Here is a 22082-nt window from a genome sequence, read left to right on the forward strand (position 1 = left end):
TTTAACTTTATAATGCTATAACTTATTGAAAAGTTTATGGATCCACACAATTTTTTTATGAGAAATAATATTTTTTAATAAACCCTTTTTCATTCGACATACTTTATCTTAATCGAGATATTAATAAGGAACCAGCAGATCAAGTAGCTTTTGGAATAAAACACTAATTTTTTTTAAATTAAACACTATCTAAAGATTTGCATCAAAGCGTTTATTTTTGATAGTGATTTTAATCACTGTCAGATATCATTATACTTGATTCAACTATGCTACGTCACCAATGTGCCGCGACCCCCCTGTGCTGGTTGTTTTTTTTTTTGTGTCTGTTACCACTTTTTCAGCTCTCACGGAACCAATTTCTTTCATCGATACCTCAAAAGATCACAAATCGTATCTAGTCGAAGACATTACCTTCAAAATTTGAACAATTTTCCCTCGTTCCCCATAAATCTTCAAAAAAATTACAAATTTAAAAATCGCTAATTTTCGAAATTTTTTCAATTTTTATATATATCTTAAATTAAAGCTTATATAATATACTTTAATATGGAAAAAAAAATTTCGAACTTTATTTTGTTTTAATGATGAAAATGGACATCAAAGATAATAAAAAAAATAGAATTTTTGTAAAAAAAATCTTTTATATATTTTTAACTTTATAACGCTATAACTTTTTGAAAAATATATGGATCACAAAATTTTTTTGTGATAATTACTATTTATATACTTCTTTAATTCCACATACTTTTTTTTTAAACAAAACTTTTTTCATCATTAAAACAAAATTAAGTCTTAATTTTTTTTTTCCATAATAAAGTATATTATATAAGCTTTAATTTAAGATATATATAATAGTATCAGTATTTTCGGAGCACTTTCAAAAGTTAATTTTTTTTGAAAAAGTTGTCATTTTGAAACTTCCCTTGTGGACAGGTAAAGAGTCAAATTTATAAAAGAATATACAAAGTGGAAGACAAATATTTCATAAATCTATATAAAAAAAATTATATTGATTTGGTAATTCTTAAAAAAGTTATGGCCGTTTTAAATTAAAAAATATTTTAAATTTCAAAAATTATCAACTTTTAAACTTGTAATTTTTTTGGAGCTTTTCCCCATTCACGGGTAACAATGGGTATATTTTTAATTTTTGAGAGTAATGTCTTCAGCTAGATACGATTTGTGATCTCTTGACGTATTGTTGAAAGAAATCGGTTCGATGAGAGCTGAGAAAAAGTGGTAACAGACACAATAAAATATCTTTTAAGCTATAAGGGTTTTATGATATTTACTTAATGTTAGTACAGATTCTTTGGTAGTATTAATTAATTTTATTTTACTGATAATGAAGCACTAATATCACCCACTAAATTATTCGCTATACTTCTATCGACACTATTTTCTGCACCAAATTGATTTTAGTCAAATCAGGTTAAAAGATTACATATAAATTGTTATAACAATCTAAAAACTCCCATATATTATGAAAATCTCTCAAAAATTACGCTTATTGTAAATATTAAAATATTAAATAATATACTTTTAATGTACTCCAAAATTGTAAATATTATTTTTAAATAATTGTAATGAAATATATTTGCTAGATAAAAAATTAGAAAAGATGCCAAAACCTGGTGGTACACTCTCTATATATATATTTAATTATACAAGTATTGAATTTAAAAAAATATCAATTTATAAAATGCCAATTTTTCGCATATTGAAATTACAATTGTATTTTAAAACTATAAAACGACAAAAAAAAATTAGATTTCTGCTTGGTCGCACAACGCCTCTATCATAGAACATTTATTTTACATTAATTTAAAACTTGATGTTAAAGTCGAATGGACAATATCAAAACTTAAACAAGTATTGCAGAAATTAATAACAATGTAAAAGTATTAGCTGTAGTTAAGGTGAGGGTGTAATATTTTTGTTTATGCGCATATCTTAGTTATACTTTTCCTTTCACTTGATTAAAAAGTTGTTATAAATTCTATAACACATGTTCATAAATTTTTTCAAACAGCTATTTTCATGGTTAGAAAATATAGTTCTTATTTTAGTATAATCAAAACTATTTTATCATATTTAAAATAAATTATGTTTTAATTATAAAATAGNTGTAAATAAAGATATTAAAAAAAAAAAATGTTTAAATTATTATTATTCTGCAAGTAATTGAGTGGGTTATGATAAAAAAATCACCCTGTATAATATGTAGACATTTACATTTTTTTTTATTATTAAACTAAATATTTTAGTAAGTTGATGTAAAATTATTTTATTATTTAAATTTTAATTTACACAAAAATTTCATAAAAATGAAGCAATAAAATCTATATATTTATTTATCACATGATTAGGTATTATACAAAACCAAAACATGGCAAATATAACATATGGTAGTTTAGAAGGAGGATTTTTCAATAAAATGATTGATTACTTAATAGATAAATTGGAACAAGAAATACACACAGGTAACAAATATATTTTGATATACTATAAAAAAATTATTTTTTACATATTTTAAAATTATACAAATTTTAAGAACTTAACTTATATATGATTTTTATCTTGATGGTGATGTATCACATTTGGTTAACCAAATGTATTATTTAAATTTTAAATATATTATTTGTTTGAAAAATATACATATTTTTTAAGATAATTTTTTTTTTAAAATTTTGAGTATGTTTAAATTAAACCGAAAAATAAAAAATTTACGCAATTAATAAAATTAGTCCTCAATAAATTATTGTTAAATTATAACTCGTGTATTTTTAAAATTAAAACATAAAAAACCCAGCACAGTGGGGTCGTGGCATAATGTAGACAAGGCATAGATGGGACAAGTATAGATGATATCTGACAGTGATTACAATCAATATCATAAAAAACGCTTCGATGCAAATCTGTAGATAGTGTTTAATTAAAAAAGAAAAATTTATCAAAAAAGTAGGTCAAATGAGAGCTGAGAAAATAAATGATAGCTACAAAAAACAAAACCACATAGTAAAATAATATTAATATGAATTTCTTCTAACGAGAGGAGACTATAGTAATGGAATCCTTGATATTTATTGAATCTAAATGAGATAAAAATCAAATGAGTTACACGTTTTTTTTTAACTCAAAAAGAATTTAAAAAAAATTCAGTGCCACAGTCGTGAAAGACCCAAGTGTTACCGTCTCAAAAACCGTACGTCTCATTCGTCACTTAATAAAAATGGAAATTTAGCTAGTTCAAATTTTAAAGTTATTGTTCTCGACTTCAAAAACAAAAAAATTTAAATATGATTAATTTTTTATACTATGTCAGTTAGATTGATATAATATTTATGAAAATCAGTGTAATCCCCTTATAATAAAATAAAATACAAAACCAAAAATTTTAACACAATAATAACATATTTTTAAATACTATAGCTATTTTCACCATGTATTATCCTAATAAGATATTTTAAAATAAAATAAAATACAAAACTTAGAATTTTAATAGAAAAATAGCATATTTTTGAATACGGTAGCCATTTGCGCATAGAAGATAGGTCGTCAAGACAAATTTTTTTTTTCATTTTATATTACATAAAATAAGCTTTAATTTGATATATGTTTAAAGGACGCAGTATTTCCGGAACATTTTCAAAAATTAAGTTGAAAAAGTTAGTTTTTGTAAAAAAATTGCTATTTTAAATTCCCTTTGTGAGCAGAATAAGTGTTAGATTTTCAAAAAAAAATGATATCAAACGAAAGGAAATTACCAAAGGTTTCAATATGAAAAAATATCATTTTGATTTGTAAATATTTGAAAAAATTATGACAGTTTTAACTGCAAAAAACATCCTTATAGAAGGTGATTTTTATCGCAAATATTACATTTTTTTTTAAATTTCGACAGCAATTTGCACATAGTAGATAAAGTTTCGGGAAAATTTTTTTTTTTCATTTTATAGTACATAAAATAAGCTTTAATTTGATATATGTTTAAAGGACGCAGTATTTCCGGAACATTTTCAAAAAATTTTTTTTGTAAAAAAGTTGCTATTTTAAATCCCCCCCAATGAGCAAGTTAAGTGTTAGATTTTCAAAAAAAATTATTTCAAATGAAAGGGAAATATCGAAGGTTTCAATACAAAAAAATATTATTTTTATTTGTTCATTTTTGAAAAAGTTATGGAAGTTTTAAGAAAAAAAAGTGAGAAAAATGACAAAATTTACCGATTTTTAAATTTGTAATTTTTTTGGATATTTCACCCATTTGCGGGGAACGAGGGAATTTTTTTCAATTTTTAAGGGTAATGTCTTCAACTAGATACGATTTGTGATCTTTTGACGTATTTTTGAAAGAAATCGGTCCAGTGAGAGCTGAGCAAAAATGGCAACAGACATAAAAAAAAAAAAAAAAAACATCATAGTAAAATTAATACCTTCTCAGCTTCGCATCGAAGCTAAAAAAAAAAACACATTATTGTAAAATTAATAGCTTCTCAGCTTCGTATTGAAGCTAATAATATTTTTTTTATAGAAGTTAGTAGTATTATACGTTTTATAATATTCAAAAAATGTTCCTCCTCTCCTACTTTCGCTGTTAATATTTTGTCTACTTAAGTTTCTTTGATGGAAATATGTTTTCTATAACTGTTCTTATAACTAAGATTTAGATCTGAGTGTATTTTATTTATAAGCATTGTTTTGGTTTTCATTTTAAATTTATCAAGTGCATTTGATAGAATTTTGAACATATTATTCATGTCATGTTCAGACTCTGCTAGAATAACAATGTTATCCTCAAAGCGAATACAGTGTATATGTTGACCATTTAATTTTACTCCATTGGTCTTGGTTTTCATTATATCTATGCTCATTTCAATGAAAAGATTGAATAGATAGAACGACAAATAGCATTCTTATATCACTCTTTTCCTTATTCTTGCTTTTTTTATCGAACCATATACATTTATTTCTGTTTTTTGAACTTAATATAAGTTAAAGATGAGCCGTCTATCTTTCCAATAAATTTCTTTTTCTCTTAAATATCTTCAATAAGATTTTCCAATCCACATTATCGAAAGCCTTCTCTAGATCTATGAATGTTGCTATAGTACTTCAATTCTGTGTCATTCTTCTTTTAAAGATCTGTTTCAGTGCTATAATCACTTCTCTTATTCCTCACCATTTCCCAAATCCTAACTGATTTTCCGATATATTTTGTTCTATATTCTCTTTCAATCTATTCTTCATAATGTTTAGAAGTATTCTTGAAATGTGATAGAGGAGCGCTACAGTTCTATAGTTTTCACATTCCGTTGCAATGATTTTCTTCGGAACTCTTATAGTTTTACTTTTGACAAAATCCAGTGGTAGACTTTCATAATTATAGTTACCATAAGTGATTTTGGACAATTGATATTTTGTCTTTTCTCCTATATTTTTCAGTAATTCAGGTAGGATATCGTCAACACCTATTGCTTTTTTGTGACTTAGTTCTCCTAGAGACTTCTCAAATTTACTTATCAGTATGTACTTATAACTATGATACATCATCGTTAACAACTTTTAACTTATAATTTCGGAATTTGTTATTATTTTCAAAAAAAAAAAAGACATGGGATAATTGAAAATCAGATTTTGGCGAATGTTTAAATCATAATGGATGATTGTAAAAATTTATTTATTTTTATAAAGTAACTTAACTTAGTTTATAATTACTGTGAGAGGAATTAAATAATAATTATCCCTTATATACATATTAAAATGTAACCAAAAAAAAAAAAATTAATTTTGTTTATTGTATTTATTTTGAAAGTAATTTTGTAGAGTTTATGTAAAACGAATCACTCTATATATCTAAAATTATATTTAGCTTTATCAAATAAGAAAAGTTACGATTAGCATGCATAATTTACTTTACAAAACTGTGTAATTTAATGCATCTAGATATCAATTTGAACAAAAGAATTTGCCATTTCATTTTTTAAAAATTTGAATTCTAAATCAGTTTATACATTTTTAAATCGAAAGTTATATAGAAATTAGAATTAGGAGATCTAATCAAAAAAAAAGGTTTTGCTTGTTTATAATTTAAACTCAATAAAATTTGTGTAAACCGTAATAAAATGAAGCATATCTCAAATTAATATAGTTTGTATATTTTTAGATGAACTAGTTGACTCGTGGTCATTAATGAAAACACCATGGCCAATATTATTTATTCTAGCGATTTACTTATTATTTATATTGAAAATTGGACCTAAAATAATGGAAAAACGTAAACCACTTAATTTGAAATACATTATGATGGCATACAACCTTATGCAAATGATATATAATTTCATTTTTGTTACAAATGTAAGTTATTAAATATAAATTTTATGTTTAATTAAATTTAATATATCTAATCGACTAGAGATTACAAAGGACACTTGAAAATTGTTTTACCTTAAATTATTACAAATAACTTAAATCAATTGTTTGGTTATTACCTTTTTTTGCTAAAAAATTATAAAAAAAAGTGCCAAGTACAAAACTCTGCATGTGTTTATTTTACTTGTGCTGTACAAAGATCTACTACTATTACTACAAAAAACCATGCGACTTGTGGCCTCCGAATTAGATATGAATATTTACACGATAATGACCCTACTTATGCTAAACACACCACTCGCTTTAAAATATTAGCTTCAAAAAAATAAACAGATTCGAGATATGTCATTAGTAATACGTAAATACATAAATAATAAAAAGTACATGCAAATTACGAACTTAAGTGCACAAATAAATAATGTGAACTAAAAAAAATTAATATAACTGAATAATAAATAATCTCATATGTATAACAATTGTGCGTATAAGATAATAAATATACAAAATGATAAACTTCAATAAGCTATAGAACAATTACAAACTATTGCCTTCAACAAAAGAACAGTTCCACTACGTTGTGTAGATTCACAATTTGTTTGGAGTGCAATCACTTAAAAGCAAATCGGCAGGACTGTCCTTTAAGCAGACATGTAACTATTCATTGAGAGTGGTATTGTCCAGGTTTTCACCAAAACGATGTGCCACGGATGTTTTTCATTTAGCAGATGAAGACAATATCCAAGTGAGGGTTATGCTAGATTTGGTCCAATAAAATGGCTGATCAATTTTGCGCTTTAACTTTGGCACCAATGGGCTTCTCAAACGTGTAAATAATAGTACTGCATGCAATTCAAATCGAAGCAGTGACTTTGTGGACGCAACATTGAACTTCGCTTATAACAACCGCACCGTGTGGCGTATCTTTTCGTCTGTACTTCTAATGTAAATACATGTGTTAATCGTTTTAATCGACAAAACTAAGTAGCTGTAATTCAACAATTCTATTTCTCACAACACACGTCTTGGGATACCGAACTTGTTTAATTTCATTAACTGTACACTATAATTACACCACAAAATCTAGTCGGAATGTAAAGCAGTTTGTTCTGTATGACTAATTTTAGTAATGCGTTATTAAGACCCAAGGCGGTCTTACATGATGTGTCAAAAACCACTTGAAGTTTTGCGGTTGTGTTGTGATTATTTATGGCGGCATGATGAGATAAATAAGGACATCGTACTTTTTACCATTTCGCTTCAAATCCCAACTCGTTCATGAATTTTAAATATTCCGTTAATATCAGCGTTGAACGTCGTCGCTGTTTTAATTGCCGTCTTGCTGTTTAGTGTACATACCTAATTGAATTACGTTACTCTTACACAGTTGAATCATGAACCTCCTACGTTCATCACGTTGAACTGTGCGATCAAAATATTTTTTGCGCGCATTTTTTCCGTGTACTGTTCTAACTTACCAAGATTATGTGATACGAACGGTTCGGTATCGTTATCGACTATGATAAATATCGTCGTCGGTTGGCTCGTACTAGTGAGTCACTATTCCACGACCGGAACGACCCGTTCAAACTTTGTCTCTTGGAAAACAAGGCCCGGTCGGGTTGCGGCTTTATTTTTCCTGCACACGATAAATCGAAGTTGTAGCCTGTTCCGATTAATTAGTCGATTTTTGTGGTGCGGAGAAGCACAGATCTGCTAAGACTTATCGGAAGTCATCCGTTGTTATCTGAGAAATGTGCATATTTAAGGAATGCACCATAATAGTCTTTGTACGTCAACGCATTAAAAAAATCGTGCGCTGATTTTTTACAACCTGACTATACTTTTTTCATAATAGTCGATACACAGACAATAACTGACCAAAGCTCTTTTACGAATTTTAAAAATAAATACGTTAATAATTTTCATAATTTACACGCAACCATACCTATTTTTATTTTTGAGAATTAAATGATCTAAGAAACCACAATACCTTCAAAACTCTACAATTATTTCTTATTATTAAATAAACAAGCTTTAAAAAAAAAACTATGGTATAAACTCAAATTAAACAAAGGATTAAAAAATTGTTTACTGAAAAAATGAAACTAAAACTTTTTATTTAATTTTATAGTAATAATAATCTAATTTCTCTTTTTTATTATAAATTATAATCATAATAATTTACAATTTCTAAATTTTATATTACTGCAATATTATCAGATCAGTGAAAATCAAACCCTATTTTTGTTTGTATAAATAGATATTTCAACCTGAATTATTCAATGCTATGATTAGTACATTGTGTCGTGAATCTTCTATAGATTTTCATATAAGATTAAGGGTAAGTAGAAAAGTTATTCAACAAATAAAATAAATAATTTAAATAAATTAGTCTAACTTTATAATACTTGTATAAGCCAATTAAATATATAATATAAGGAGTGTTTCAGATTATCCTAATAAATCTTGCATCTTTAGATGCAACTATCATTTCGTTATAACTGTTTTACAATTTTAAAATTTTTAAACTACGTTAAAATAAAATGTTAAAAAATGATTTTTTTAGCGTACTCTAAGAGTATAAAAGTTATAAAAAAAATTACAGCGAAATCATAATTAAATAAAAAGTTATAAGATATCAGTATTATCTGAAATATTTCATTTAATTTCTCTAATAATAAAATTATACATTTATGTGTTTGAAGTAATGTGAAAATAAAAATCTTTAAAAACTGAAAAAGGTTGTATAACTTAGGAAATTAATAAATCACATAAATTTGTAATTATTTATCATCATTTATTGCAAATTAAACATGTAAAATATACATTTTATTTGTACAATATTAATTAATTTATATTTTAGTATTATAGCTTTTGCTGGTATTTTATGTTTTCCAAAGTGCTGGACCTCATTGACACAGTAAGAAATTTTTAAAGTACTTTTTTTAGAAAAAATCATAATAATACCAAAAGTTGCAAGTTATTTTATTTGCAGAGCTACTAATTATTTATATTATCATGTAGATAAATAAGCTAAAATCTTTATTTAATTATTTATTTCACAGCATAATTTGCAATAACAATCAATTTGTACTCTTACTACTCAAATTTTCTTAAAAAAAATTAACTATAAGATATTGTTTAATAAAAAAATTGAAATGCATATATATATATATTCATTTTTACATGATTCAAAATTAAAAATGTTTCTCTTCAAATAAAATAAACACGTGAGTTGTATAATGGTTAATGATAGTGATTAAAATCACTATCATAAGAAACGCTTCGATGCAAATCGGTAGATAATGATTACTTTTTAGAAGGAAATTTTGAGTTAATGCAAAATCAAAATCAACTCCAATTTACTTAATTATATACTAATTAAGAGTTTTACGACTTATAAATGTAACACATGTATTATAAAAATAAACTTTAGTATGAAATTGATATTTAACAATAAAGTATTCTAATTTTTACGGAGAAATTATTAAAATTCATATTTACTATATAATATAAATACAAATCAACATAAATTATATGCTGTGTAGGTATAGGGTCAAATTTTTAGAAAATGTTATCAAATGAAAAAGAAATACCTAAGGTTTTAACTAAAGAAAATTTATTATGATTCATCCATTTTTCAAAAAATTATAGCAGCTTTAAGTAAAAAAGTTGAAAAACTTTCAAAAATTACTGATTTTAAAAATTGTAATTTTTTGATGATTTTGCATATTACGGGGAACGAGGGAACTGTTTATATTTTTAAGGTAATGTTTTCTACTAAATTAAATTTGTGATCTTTTGATGTATTGTTAAAAAAACGGTCCGGTGGTAGCTAAGGAAAAATAGAAGATTTGGAGTCGATACAATATTTTTTACTTATAATATGTAACATAAACTTCAATTTAACACATATTTGAAACTAGGATCATTCCGGAATATTTTCAAAGTTAATTTATAAATGTTTTTAGTTATTGCGGCGATTTGCATATAAAAGATAATTTATGACGAAAATTTTTTTTTTTATATATAGTATATAATATAATCTTTAATTTAATTTTTGTTTGAAGTATTTCCGAAACATTTTCAAAATTTAAACTGAATAGGTTAGCTATTATGCAAAAGTTTCTATTTTGAATCCTCTCTCTAAGCAGATTCAGATTTATATTTAAAAAAATATACCTAATGAAAAAAAAGTATCGAAAGGCACAAAAAATAAATAAACACATCATGGTGTAATTAATACTATTTCAGTTTTGCATCGAAGCTAAAATTGATAGTATACTTGATTGTTAAACTGAACTCTTAAATTCTAGCTAAAGATCTTCTTATTAACCCTTGTTTATTGCTAAATTTTTAAAAATAAAAATTATTTTATTTTTGCATATTGATCATTTTTAACTTAATGACATGTAAATTTTTTTTTAGGTGTTTTTTGTGCTAAGAAAGAAACAATCTCATGTGTCATTTTTACATGTTTATCATCATGTTAATATGGTTATTTCTATTTGGTTATTCTGCAAATTTTTTAGAAGTACCTAATTTTAAATTACTGTATTTATTTAAAAATAAGTTTTTTTTTTAATTTTCTTAAAATTTAAGAGCAAACAAAAAGTTAATATTTGAAGTGAGGAGAATCCGTAGTAGTCCTTTTTTAACACGCTTATATTAGTTTCACCTGTATGTTTGTTTGTAACTCTCCACGCGCCACGTGATGTTATTCTCGCGTATCCCGTCGTCTATAGTCTCGAGACTAGACTTTCGGAACGCATTTACCCCACCCCGCTCACCATACACGGACAACACTATACCTGTATAATTATATTTTTGGTTTTCGTACCCGTACACGCATGCGTGTCATCAATATAATATATATATATTTATAAACAAATTTATATTTGTTAATATAGTGGCTCCGCCACTCGTGCCACCTTTATCAGCCGACTGACTAATACCGCGTGCCATACGCCACGGTGAAAAGTCCACCAAGTGCCGCACGTCCAATGACGACCCGCCGCAAATGATACGTTGAGTCTTCTTCCCGTTGTCAAAGTGACAATGTCGAGGATGTACGCCACCGGCTCTGGATGACCGAACTCGACGAACCGATCCGCACCCGCTCACCGTCGCCATCAACGCTGCTAACTTTTCGACGCCCGAGGATCATACCGGACACCGCGTCGCCGACGCCAGCGAAAGTGCCGCGATATTATGCGAAGATTATTATTAACTGTGTATGATACATCTTCGTATCTAAGTCACTTTTCTGTAGATGTATATAAATATATATATATATACTAATTACTATTAAAATTTATATATTAACACGCTTTATTCTCATTAAGAGATATAGTGTTTTCATTCCGATTACGGAGCCTTAGATGAATCCCGTATCGTTATTTTTCGACACTATCTTGTTACGCCTGCTACCTTCTTTGGATGCGGTAGCCTTTTCTCAGTCTCTCTCTCCGAAATCGAACCTGGATTCCCCGTTACCAGTTACAATCATGATATTGATAGTAACTGTCATCATAAAGTCGATAAAACAAGGAAAAAGTTCGATGGAACAGTACATGAAACTTGATAAAGACATGATCGAGTTCATAACGATTATAGCTATATTACATACTATAATATTTTAAACGAAAACATAAATACCGAAGCTATTTATATAAAAAAATATAGTTAAAAAAGCTAAAAAAAAACACTTTTTAGCATATGAAACTAAAAAGTTAAAAATAATTTTTAAAATTAACTTATTAGTTCAATGTGCTTTAAAAGCGTGTTTTTTTTTACATTTTTAAACTAAATTTATTTTATTATTTTATGGTTTGATTCGATAGCGCAATGATAGTAATTTTAGGTAATAAAATCGACCAAGTCAAAAATGTTTTCAAGTAGTTAATATTAAATTTTCTATTTTTCATTGTTATTAAAGTGATAGTAATAGATACAACCTTTTTTACTCTGTATATTTAAGTTAAATATTGTACCAATAAAAAATAACTATGATTCTCTCGTTAAAAAGTTAATTTGGTACATTAACACAAATGAAAAACAAATATTATTCTACAAAATATTGGTTTATTTATATAAACAAGATGATAGACAAGATTGATATAAAATGAAATAGATATATCTACATAAGTATTCAGAAAAAGTAATCAATATAACAAAATATTTCGAATTTTCAAATTTCTTTAGTGGTAAAAAAAATATATGTTAATATGATCGGAATGAAAAATTAATCATAATGATTGTTTGATATGATTTTATATAGATATGTTAGTTCAATCTAGTCCACACGTAGTATGTTAGAGTGGGGCAATACAAAAAATTTATTGAAGTTAGGAAACATTATAATTAAAAAAAAATTTATCAGAAAAACAAACATATATTTTTTTATTAATACTTTTTACTATCAAAAATAAAATTTTAAAAAAGTCAACCAAAGAAAAGTCAATTTTTCTTTGATAAGATAACATAAAAATAATTGAATTAATAATAATTAATAATTTTCTTAATTTTAATTATAGCTTCCTGTGGAGCGTTTGTTGGTCTTATGAACGCATTTGTTCATGCAATTATGTATAGTTATTATTTTTTATCAGCTTTTGGGCCAATAATGCAAAAGTATTTGTGGTGGAAAAAATATTTAACCCGTTTACAAATTGTAAGTCATGAAAAAAATTCTTTACTTTTAGTTTTGTATAAATAATTAATTTCCTAAAGCGTTTTATTTACTTTTTGGCTAATTATTATCATGCAAACAATGAGGAATAAATGGAAGGAAGTAAACATTACACAGTGTAATAGTTCCGATACTGATTAAATTTAGATACACAACTATTTTTGGTGCTTATTAATTTCTTAATACTTGGAGTAAATTGCAGATAATCAATTATCTTTTGGATTTTAAAGTCACTATTTCTAATGTCCAAAAATATCTTTTTCCATTTTAGAAAATAAAATAGATATATCTATGATATAAAACAACTCATTTAGTATAAAAAGAGCTGAAAAGAGAATTTTAATCATATTAATGTTATGATTAAATGTTTTTGAATACTATGACTTAATCACATGATATTTTTTTATAAAATGTCATAACTACTACATTTCTAGTAATATGAAATGTATAAGAACTCATAATAACTTATACCTTTAAACGTGTATTTTAAACTCTATAAAAATCATTTAATAATATTGTTTTTAGTGTATACATATTCTACAAAAAGGCAAAACATCTCCACATTTCTATAGATTCTTTATAAATAAATATTTTTCTTTAAATTTTGTATTTTTATATGATTTTATTAAATTTTGATAATTTCTAAAGCTTCTTAATATTTTAAGTATATCTATAGCTTTGTTAAGTTTTGAGCATCCTACAGCATCTTCAGTTTTTAATAGAATCAAAATATTAAAAATTTTCAATTACAAATCATAAAAAAACTCTTTAAACTAACACACATTTTCCTTTGAAATTAAAAACTGATGTTAGAACCTATTCGTTTATAGGCTAAATTCAGAGTTTTTAGAGTGAAAACTAAATAAAGTCTTTTAATATAATTTATATATTTAAAAATAAATATATGTTTTAGTTCTGATTTTTTTCTATTTCATTAAGTAAATGTAAAAAAAATTATAAAAATTAAGTGAAATAGCGTTTGAACTTTAAAATGTGAACATTATATTTTGTATTTAGCTTTTTGGTTTTCTGAAATAAATGTATAACTTGCACAGTAATCTCTAGAATAATTAATAAATATATATATATAATATCAATACAAACATGGCTATTACTGTGCATTAGTAATTTCAATAATTAATAATAATTAATAATTAAAATTAATAGAGTATTTAAAAAACGTATTTTTCTTTATTTTCGAAGTTCTTTTATTTTTTTATTTATGTATAAAATTATAATTATCTTTTTTATTCATTATATGTTTTATTTTACATAATATTCTGCAATATTTTCGATAAGATAAATAGTTTATGACATAAGTGAATAAAATACAAAAACTCATTGATCGAGTTTCAACTTTAATGGGGCACGGAAAGGGGTTACGTTAGAAGATCCACATTTTCAGAAGGTTTATTTTACAAGACCCTTAAAAAATTAGTAGACACATTTTTAATTTTTGAAGTACTTTTTTGGAATACTTTCATACATGTATGAATATATATATATATATACATAAAATAGATTGATTAAATTTATATTTTTTTAGGTGCAATTTATAATTGGATTGACTTATGGTTTTAGTTTATTCATTTTTGATTGCGAATTTCCTAGATTATTTACTATTTATATGATAGTTGACGTTTCATTATTTTTGTATTTATTTTTAGTTTTTTATAAAAAGACTTACAGTAATGAGTCTAAATTAAAATAAGATATTAATGTTATACTATATCTAATGTAGAATATAGTTATTTATTTAATTGTTCATTGTTTTTAAATACTTTGTTATTAAGTTACTTTTATTTTGTAACATAATTTATTAATTTTTATAGTTTTAATAAAAAGTAACAATCTTAATTTTAAAAACGTATAAATTGATAAATTGTTTTTAAGTTTTGACATACACTTGCTGTATGGAGCATTATTAATAAAAACTGTAAGCCACGCTTTAAAATAAATTAATTAAGTTTTTTGAATGATTTGTACAATGTTTTTATTTTATTATATAATTAATATGCTGTAGTTTGCATGTCTATTATATACTTATTCTTAAGATGTGACTCTCTTACTTAAAAATATTCAAGAAGTATAAAACGACATTATTTAGATAGATTTGCTACCTGTAATAATAAAATTAATTTAAAAAACAATTAATACAAATTTTAATTATCATCTAATACTCATTTGATGCTACTCTAATTTATAATTAGATGTCAACTAAAATTATAAAAAATAAGAGTATAACATTGTTTTACTTAAAATCATTACCAATATTTGATGTTGGATCCAGAAATTTCATAATTATGTCAAACTCAAATAAGATAATTATACTCTATATGTTGAGAGTACATAACTTGTAATATAGTTTTAATAACCGGAAATAATTTAAATGATAAGAAAAACATATTCTATGATAAAATATCTTAATGTCTTGATGTCTTATTGTCTAACTACATACCAATATAGTAAAACTATGTAATCAAAATTATACCTGAAAATAATAATAATAATCAACTAATTATTATTTAACCCAACAGCTATGCAAAAGAAAGTTTTAAATTATTAAAATACAATTTATAAATATCTTGTTGTATTATGTTTTTTGTTTACGTTATTTATCTATTCCTGAAAATTTGTAAACAAATTTTCAGAAGTTTTTAAACAATTATACTGTAAATAAAATCAGAACATTGCCTTACCAGATACAGAAGGATTAAATATGCCTCACAAATTATCTCTGAAATTATAAAATTTACCTTTTTTTTTCTTTATGAAATATTATGTTTCTATCTTGGAATGCTCAGTGAGTAAAAATACATTTTTATGATCATCCCTTATGCTTTAAATCAGTATTAATTATAGCTATTAAACACTGCTTCCTTTTGAACGTGAGCTCGTTGTATTATTTCTATTGCAACCTTAAACATTGTAAGTAGGGTAATTTGGAGAGAGCTGGTTCCCCCCGCCTCACCCACTCCACATCCTTTTGGTGGAGGAAGTGTACAGGGGGATTAAACACTTTTTTTCCCCCCACATGCCGGCATGATGTGGACCGCCCTGGAACTACCGCGAGGTATTGCTTCAGGGTGGGGGGATTAAACTAACCTAATGCAATGGTGGGGGAGAACGATGAAACCTTACGTAAACTAACCTATCGGTGGGGTGAGGGAGAGGATGAACCCAACGTTTTCTAAGAATTTTATCTTCGACTACCAGACGCTTAGGTAAACATATTTCTCACATTGAATGTATAAATAATTTCTAAGAATTTTATCATCGACTACCAGACGCTTAGGTAAGCATATTTTTCAATATTAAAGATGTCGCCATACAGTAATGATCATTATCGTATGAATTTTATGAGAACAATGGCAACGTTTGGCGTTATGACATTATAATTTCTAAGAATTTTAACATCGACTACCAGACGCTTAGGTAAGTATATTTCCAACATCAAAGGTATCATAATATTATATCGCTCATAAGCGTCTGTAATTTTATGGGAAAAATATTATATTTAGTAAACTAACAATGTTTTCTAAAAATTTTATCTTCGGCTACCAGACTCTTAGGTAAGCATATTTCCAACATCAAAGGCATCACCGTACAGTAACGATCACTGTCGTATGCATTTTATGATAAAAATGACACCACTGGCTGTGTTTCACGCCTACGTATTTTATTCTTTACTATATAACCGCTTAAACACTTCTCGTTCTGTCACATTTGTTTTTAATTATCATTGACGTGCAGTTGTCTTTTTGAAAACCAGAAATTTGTTATTTAATAATTTACACGTATAAATAAAACCACGAACCAGCAAGATCAATCGTCTTCTACACAAGGTATGTAGTTTTTTCCAATTATAAACTTATTTTATTTTAATAAATTAATTATTTTAAATATCTTTAATTTTTAAATTCATTAATTTATTAAAAATAATAATTTATAGCCAATACCTAATTTTACTGTCAATTTTATTTTAATTAACGATTTATTTTTATTATGAGAAAAAAACTTCTTAACTTTACTTTAATGCATAAAAAAATAATTTATTTCATTTTTGATTAAAGCTACTTCCGTGACATCTGTTTCATCACGTCAGGAGGCTAACGTAGTAGGGCTAACAACAGCGCGGTTAGGTCGAAAAGGTTACGTATGCAATTGACGGATACCCGTAATTTCACCGAGATCGATTCCGCATTGGAGCGGGGGGCCGTTTGGTTTTATCGGAAAAACGTGGAATTTCGCGAGCTATCGAGATTTTCTGCGCGCCGTTAAACCCGAGCTGGTCGTCAGACTCGCTGAAATCGTAGGTAACCGTCCGATCAAATATAATCTCAAATTGGAGGCCTCATACCATATACCACGATCGGAAGCACCACCCGAGGACCGTGCCTTCAAAACACGGGCTAGGGCATTGCTATCCGATACGGATATCGGGTGTGCGGTCGATGAAGATTTTGAGGTTATGCTCGCCGAGGAAGACACGTACTCGGGGAGGGGTAGCGGCTTTTCTCTATCGCATATCGATGGCCTTATGCTCAGCGTATACAAGTATACGCCCCTCGCCGGCTCATCATATATTCCGATTCCGCCAGAAATTAATCATAGAAAAGCAATCATCAACCCACAGAATATCGATCAGTCTTGTTTCAAGTGATCCATTTTAGCGAGGCACGTTGGGGTTAATAATACACGCGTTAATCAAAAATATTTTAATGAGGAACACAGGTATGATTTCACGGGATTGGCGTTCCCCACACCTGTGTCCCAAATTAAAATATTCGAGCGACGAAACCCTATCGTGTCTGTCAACGTGTACGGCTTGGAACGAGACGATGTTAAGATGAAGTGGTTGGTGTATCCGCTAAGAGTCGCCGACAAAGAACAACAGAATCATTTTGACCTGTTGTATATTGGTGACTCTGAAAAATCACATTACGCGTACATTTCAAATTTTTCTAAGCTTGTTCGTAAACAAAAAACCAGACACCAAGGCCGCATATACACTTGCAAACGTTGCTTTACCAGCTTTGATGATCAACCCAAAAAGCATATTCTTCGGGGTCATCAAGTGTTGGAGCAACACAAGTTGATATGCGGCAAAAATAAACCAATTTTACCTGTTATGCCGGCAGAGGGCAGTAAGGTCGAATTTGAAGCGTGGGTAAAGACGCAACGGTTACCGTTCGTCATCTACGCCGATTTTGAGGCCTTACTGGAGAAAACAGATGATCGTATGGGTGCATACACCAGGACTGTGCACACCCACCATCCCATGAGCTACGGGTTCATGGTGAAATCATCGGACGATGTGCCCTCCGAGCTCCTCGAACGTTACGGTATACCATAATCACCGGTGATATACCGTGGGTCCGAGGAACGCGAAGAGGTCGCTAAGGCATTCGTGATGGCTGTAACTAAAGTGACGCGCAACATTTCTACATTTTTGCGCAAAACCAACGTTCCTATCCAAATATCTGTCGAAGATGTGCGCAGGCACAGGGAGAAAACGGTATGCGACTTATGCCGCACAGCATTGAAGGATTCCAACCCTAAAGTCGCAGACCACTGCCATTTATCGGGTCGATTCAGACAGACGTTGTGCAATGCATGTAACCTGAAAGTAAAGACGGTCAACTTTGTGCCATGCTTCTTGCACAATCTTTCAGGTTACGACGCGCATTTCATCGTCACTGAATTGAGGTACGACGACCAAAGGATTTCGGTCATACCGAATTCCGAGGAGAAGTATATTTCAGTCACGAAACACGTGACCAATTACTTTTCCATACGGTTAGTTGACACCTTCCGGTTCATGGCCTCCTCCCTGTCCACCTTGGCGGTAACCTAATGACGCCTGATTTCGTTAAATTTCGGGAGACGACCAAGGTGTTCCGTCCGGACGACATGCCGTTAGTGACGCGTAAGGGCGTATACCCCTACGAGTACACTGATAATTGGACTAAATTGGACGAAACGGAACTACCGCCTCAAGACGCTTTCTATAGTCAGTTAAGTGAGTCGAATATCGATGATGATGACTATAGACATGCCACGGAGGTGTGGAACCGTTTCGGCTACTCAACCCTCGGTGAGTACAGCGACCTATATCTTAAGATCGACGTGTTGTTGTTGGCTGATGTGTTTGAGAACTTCCGCGACATCTGTATTTCAACATACAATTTGGACCCGGCGCACTATTACACCGCGCCTGGTTTTAGCTTCGATTGTATGTTGAAATACACCAGGATGAAGCTGGAGCTCTTGAACGACTACGACATGCTACTGATGGTGGAACAGGGCATTCGTGGTGAGTTAGTGCAGGCTATCAAGCACTATGCAAAGGCCAACAATCCTAAGACAGCCGATTACGATCCGTCAAAACCAGACTCATGGATCGTGTATCAAGACTGTAAGTAATCTATACGTATATATAAACGCGCAATAGTTAAGCGGTTNATATATAAACGCGCAATATTTGAGCGGTGGTTTAAAAACGTTTAATGTATACAGGCAATAACCTTTACGGGTGGGCTATGAGTCAGCCCATGCCGTACGGTGGCTTCCGGTGGTATAAAGGAGCCGACCCTCTGGCTGACCTCCAATCGTTGTCGGACACTGGTAATACGGGGCGTATATATGAAGTGGATGTATCGTATCCACAACCAAATCTCCAGTTCCAAACGTCTAAGCAAGCTCATAAACCAACCAACCTTCAACGATTGTATCAAATACGGTGAAAGGTTATGCGCTGTCATAATGGACACAAAGATTGTCAAGTTTATCAAACCAATATACGTCGGTTTAGCAGTGCTCGACATTAGCAAGACGCTAATGTACAAGTACTTCTACGACGTATTGAAACCACATTATGGCAACGCAATCGAATTGATTTACATGGATACTGGTGAGTACAACCGTACAAAATAGAAATATTTTAGAATTTAGAAATTATTTAGTAGAAATGTTTTTTATAATATTTATATATTTTTCATTTTTCTCAGACTCCTTCATATACCTGCTCAAAGTCGGCGACTTCTACCAGGATTTAGCTGATAGCCCCGATTTACTGGTGCACGTGGACGCATCTAGCCTGCCCAAGGATCACCCTTGCTTCTCCACCGATAGAAAGAAGATGCCCGGCCTGTTTTCAGACGAGACCGGTGGCCTCACCCTCTTTGAGATCGCTGCACTTCGATCAAAGTGCTACGCATATGACATGGAAGGCAGCGAACTCATCAAGTCTAAGGGGATCCGTGGGCACGTCGTCCGGAACCATCTGTCTTTGGACGATTACAAACGATGTTTGTTCGAAGACGATGGCGATGGCGATGATGTGTCAAAACGAGCATTGGTTGGAGAGAATGCCCGTGTGGTCATGGGAGTTGTACGCGATGGTGAGACTCCACCGACATTATCGCTGCCATACACTTAGTAACGACAGAACGTGTCGATCCGTTCTTTCGAGCACGAAGTACGCACTCTACGTACAACCAAGTTGGCGCTTAACCATTTTGACGATAAGCGCTATACAGAATCGACACGTTGGGTCACGGGCATTATGCTATACCACCACCACCACAGGAGGTTAATACAAATATAGTAGTATTTAAGTGATTCTCGTTGGAAAAAAAATATTGTTAAAATTAAATATTGAAATCATAATTTGTAAAAATATGTGTACTAGTTATAAATATTTTTAAGATTTTTTTTGTTAAATAATTGTAAATAAATGTTAGTAATACACATGTAATCGTATATAGTTTTAAAATGTAACATAAAAAAAAAAAAAATTTAAATATACTTATATTTTTAATTATTAAATAAAAAAAACCTCGTGTTGTATTTGTAATTGTCTATTTATTTAACTAAATGTTTCATTACAATAATGAAAAAATGTTTTATTATAATAAATATCAAAAAAAAAAAAAATGTATGGATGCTTTATATAATATCGATTGAATCTATCCATTTATTATGTGAATTATCCAAACCAACAAATTTGACAAAACATTTGTCTTTATTCTTCTTAATGATTTTTTCCACTAAATAAACTTCTGGAAACTGAGTCTTGCTAAGTTTATGCTCATAGAAACAACCATTTATAGGTCTGTTGTTTTCATCTGTCAGTTCGTACACGACAGGTTTTGTATCACGAATTTTTGCGATTGTAAAGACTTCCGTTGTCCAATTTTGTGTGTATCCTTTTGAAAATACTGCTTTATGTTTACTCAGACGAACTTTATCTCCAATATTAAACTTTTTATTATATTTTAAAATAGGTAGCCGTTTAAAACTGACATTTCCAGGATTACGTGATGCTATACTAGGAGTTGTTCCTATGGCGCTATGTTTTGTATTATTGTAATTTGTTATTAAATCTGCTATAATGTTTATCCAACTATATGATCTGTTGGTAGTAAATTTTTTCCACATTTTTTCTTTAAATGTTCTATTAAATCGTTCCATAACAGCCGCTTTTATTGTAGAGTAGGTTGAATAATGATTTATATTTTTGTTCTTCATGAGCATCCGAAAATGTTTGTTGAAANTTGGAGTTGTTCCTATGGTACTATGTTTTGTATTATTGTAATTTGTTATTAAATGTGCTATAATGTTTATCCAACTATATGATCTGTTGGTAGTAAATTTTTTCCACATTTTTTCTTTAAGTGTTCTATTAAATCGTTCCATAACAGCCGCTTTTATTGTAGAGTAGGTTGAATAGGGCGTGGTGTGGCGCGGTGGTCACACTAGTTGTTGACAAAACTCTAGTGTAAAGCCGCGTCTACCGCCGTAGGTGAACGGATGGGTGACCATACGTGCTCTTCTACGGTGGCGAAAAAGCACCATGTTCCCAGTGCAGAAGGCAACGGGAAACCACTGCACTTAAATTTCCCCAGGATATACCAATCCAATTGGTATTAACCAACCTAACGGTTGAAAACAAAAAAAAAAAAAAAGGTTGAATAATGATTTATATTTTTGTTCTTCATGAGCATCCGAAAATGTTTGT

The 22082-nt window shown here is 28.9% G+C and overlaps 3 protein-coding genes across 3 annotated transcripts in view; 2 read left to right on the forward strand and 1 right to left on the reverse strand.

Annotated features, from left to right (window-relative positions):
- Nucleotides 1-15039, forward strand: part of LOC126893797 (elongation of very long chain fatty acids protein 4-like) — a 17127-nt gene extending 2088 nt beyond the window's left edge. Inside the window, exons 2-8 of the mRNA XM_050664307.1 lie at nt 2370-2483; nt 6164-6354; nt 8630-8710; nt 9233-9289; nt 10798-10903; nt 12906-13042; nt 14607-15039. Of these exons, the coding sequence (XP_050520264.1) occupies nt 2390-2483; nt 6164-6354; nt 8630-8710; nt 9233-9289; nt 10798-10903; nt 12906-13042; nt 14607-14771 (831 nt within the window). The 5' untranslated portion in view covers nt 2370-2389 and the 3' untranslated portion in view covers nt 14772-15039. The remainder of the gene's footprint in view (nt 1-2369; nt 2484-6163; nt 6355-8629; nt 8711-9232; nt 9290-10797; nt 10904-12905; nt 13043-14606) is intronic.
- Nucleotides 15040-18115: 3076 nt separating this feature from the next.
- Nucleotides 18116-20807, forward strand: LOC126893798 (uncharacterized). Its single transcript, XM_050664308.1, has 3 exons — nt 18116-19478; nt 19580-19973; nt 20071-20807. The coding sequence occupies exons 1-2, from the start codon at nt 18917-18919 to the stop codon at nt 19804-19806; spliced, it is 789 nt and encodes a 262-aa protein (XP_050520265.1). The 5' UTR covers nt 18116-18916; the 3' UTR covers nt 19807-19973; nt 20071-20807.
- A 203-nt stretch (nt 20808-21010) lies between these two features.
- Nucleotides 21011-21760, reverse strand: LOC126895915 (uncharacterized). Its single transcript, XM_050668241.1, has one exon. It carries the CDS (start codon nt 21758-21760, stop codon nt 21011-21013), a length of 750 nt encoding a protein of 249 aa, XP_050524198.1.
- Between the last annotated feature and the right edge of the window lie 322 nt (nt 21761-22082).

Source organism: Daktulosphaira vitifoliae, unplaced genomic scaffold (genome assembly GCF_025091365.1).
Source record: "Daktulosphaira vitifoliae isolate Bord-2020 unplaced genomic scaffold, ASM2509136v1 Scaffold_1, whole genome shotgun sequence".
In the NCBI taxonomy this organism is placed as follows: Eukaryota; Metazoa; Arthropoda; class Insecta; order Hemiptera; family Phylloxeridae; genus Daktulosphaira; species Daktulosphaira vitifoliae.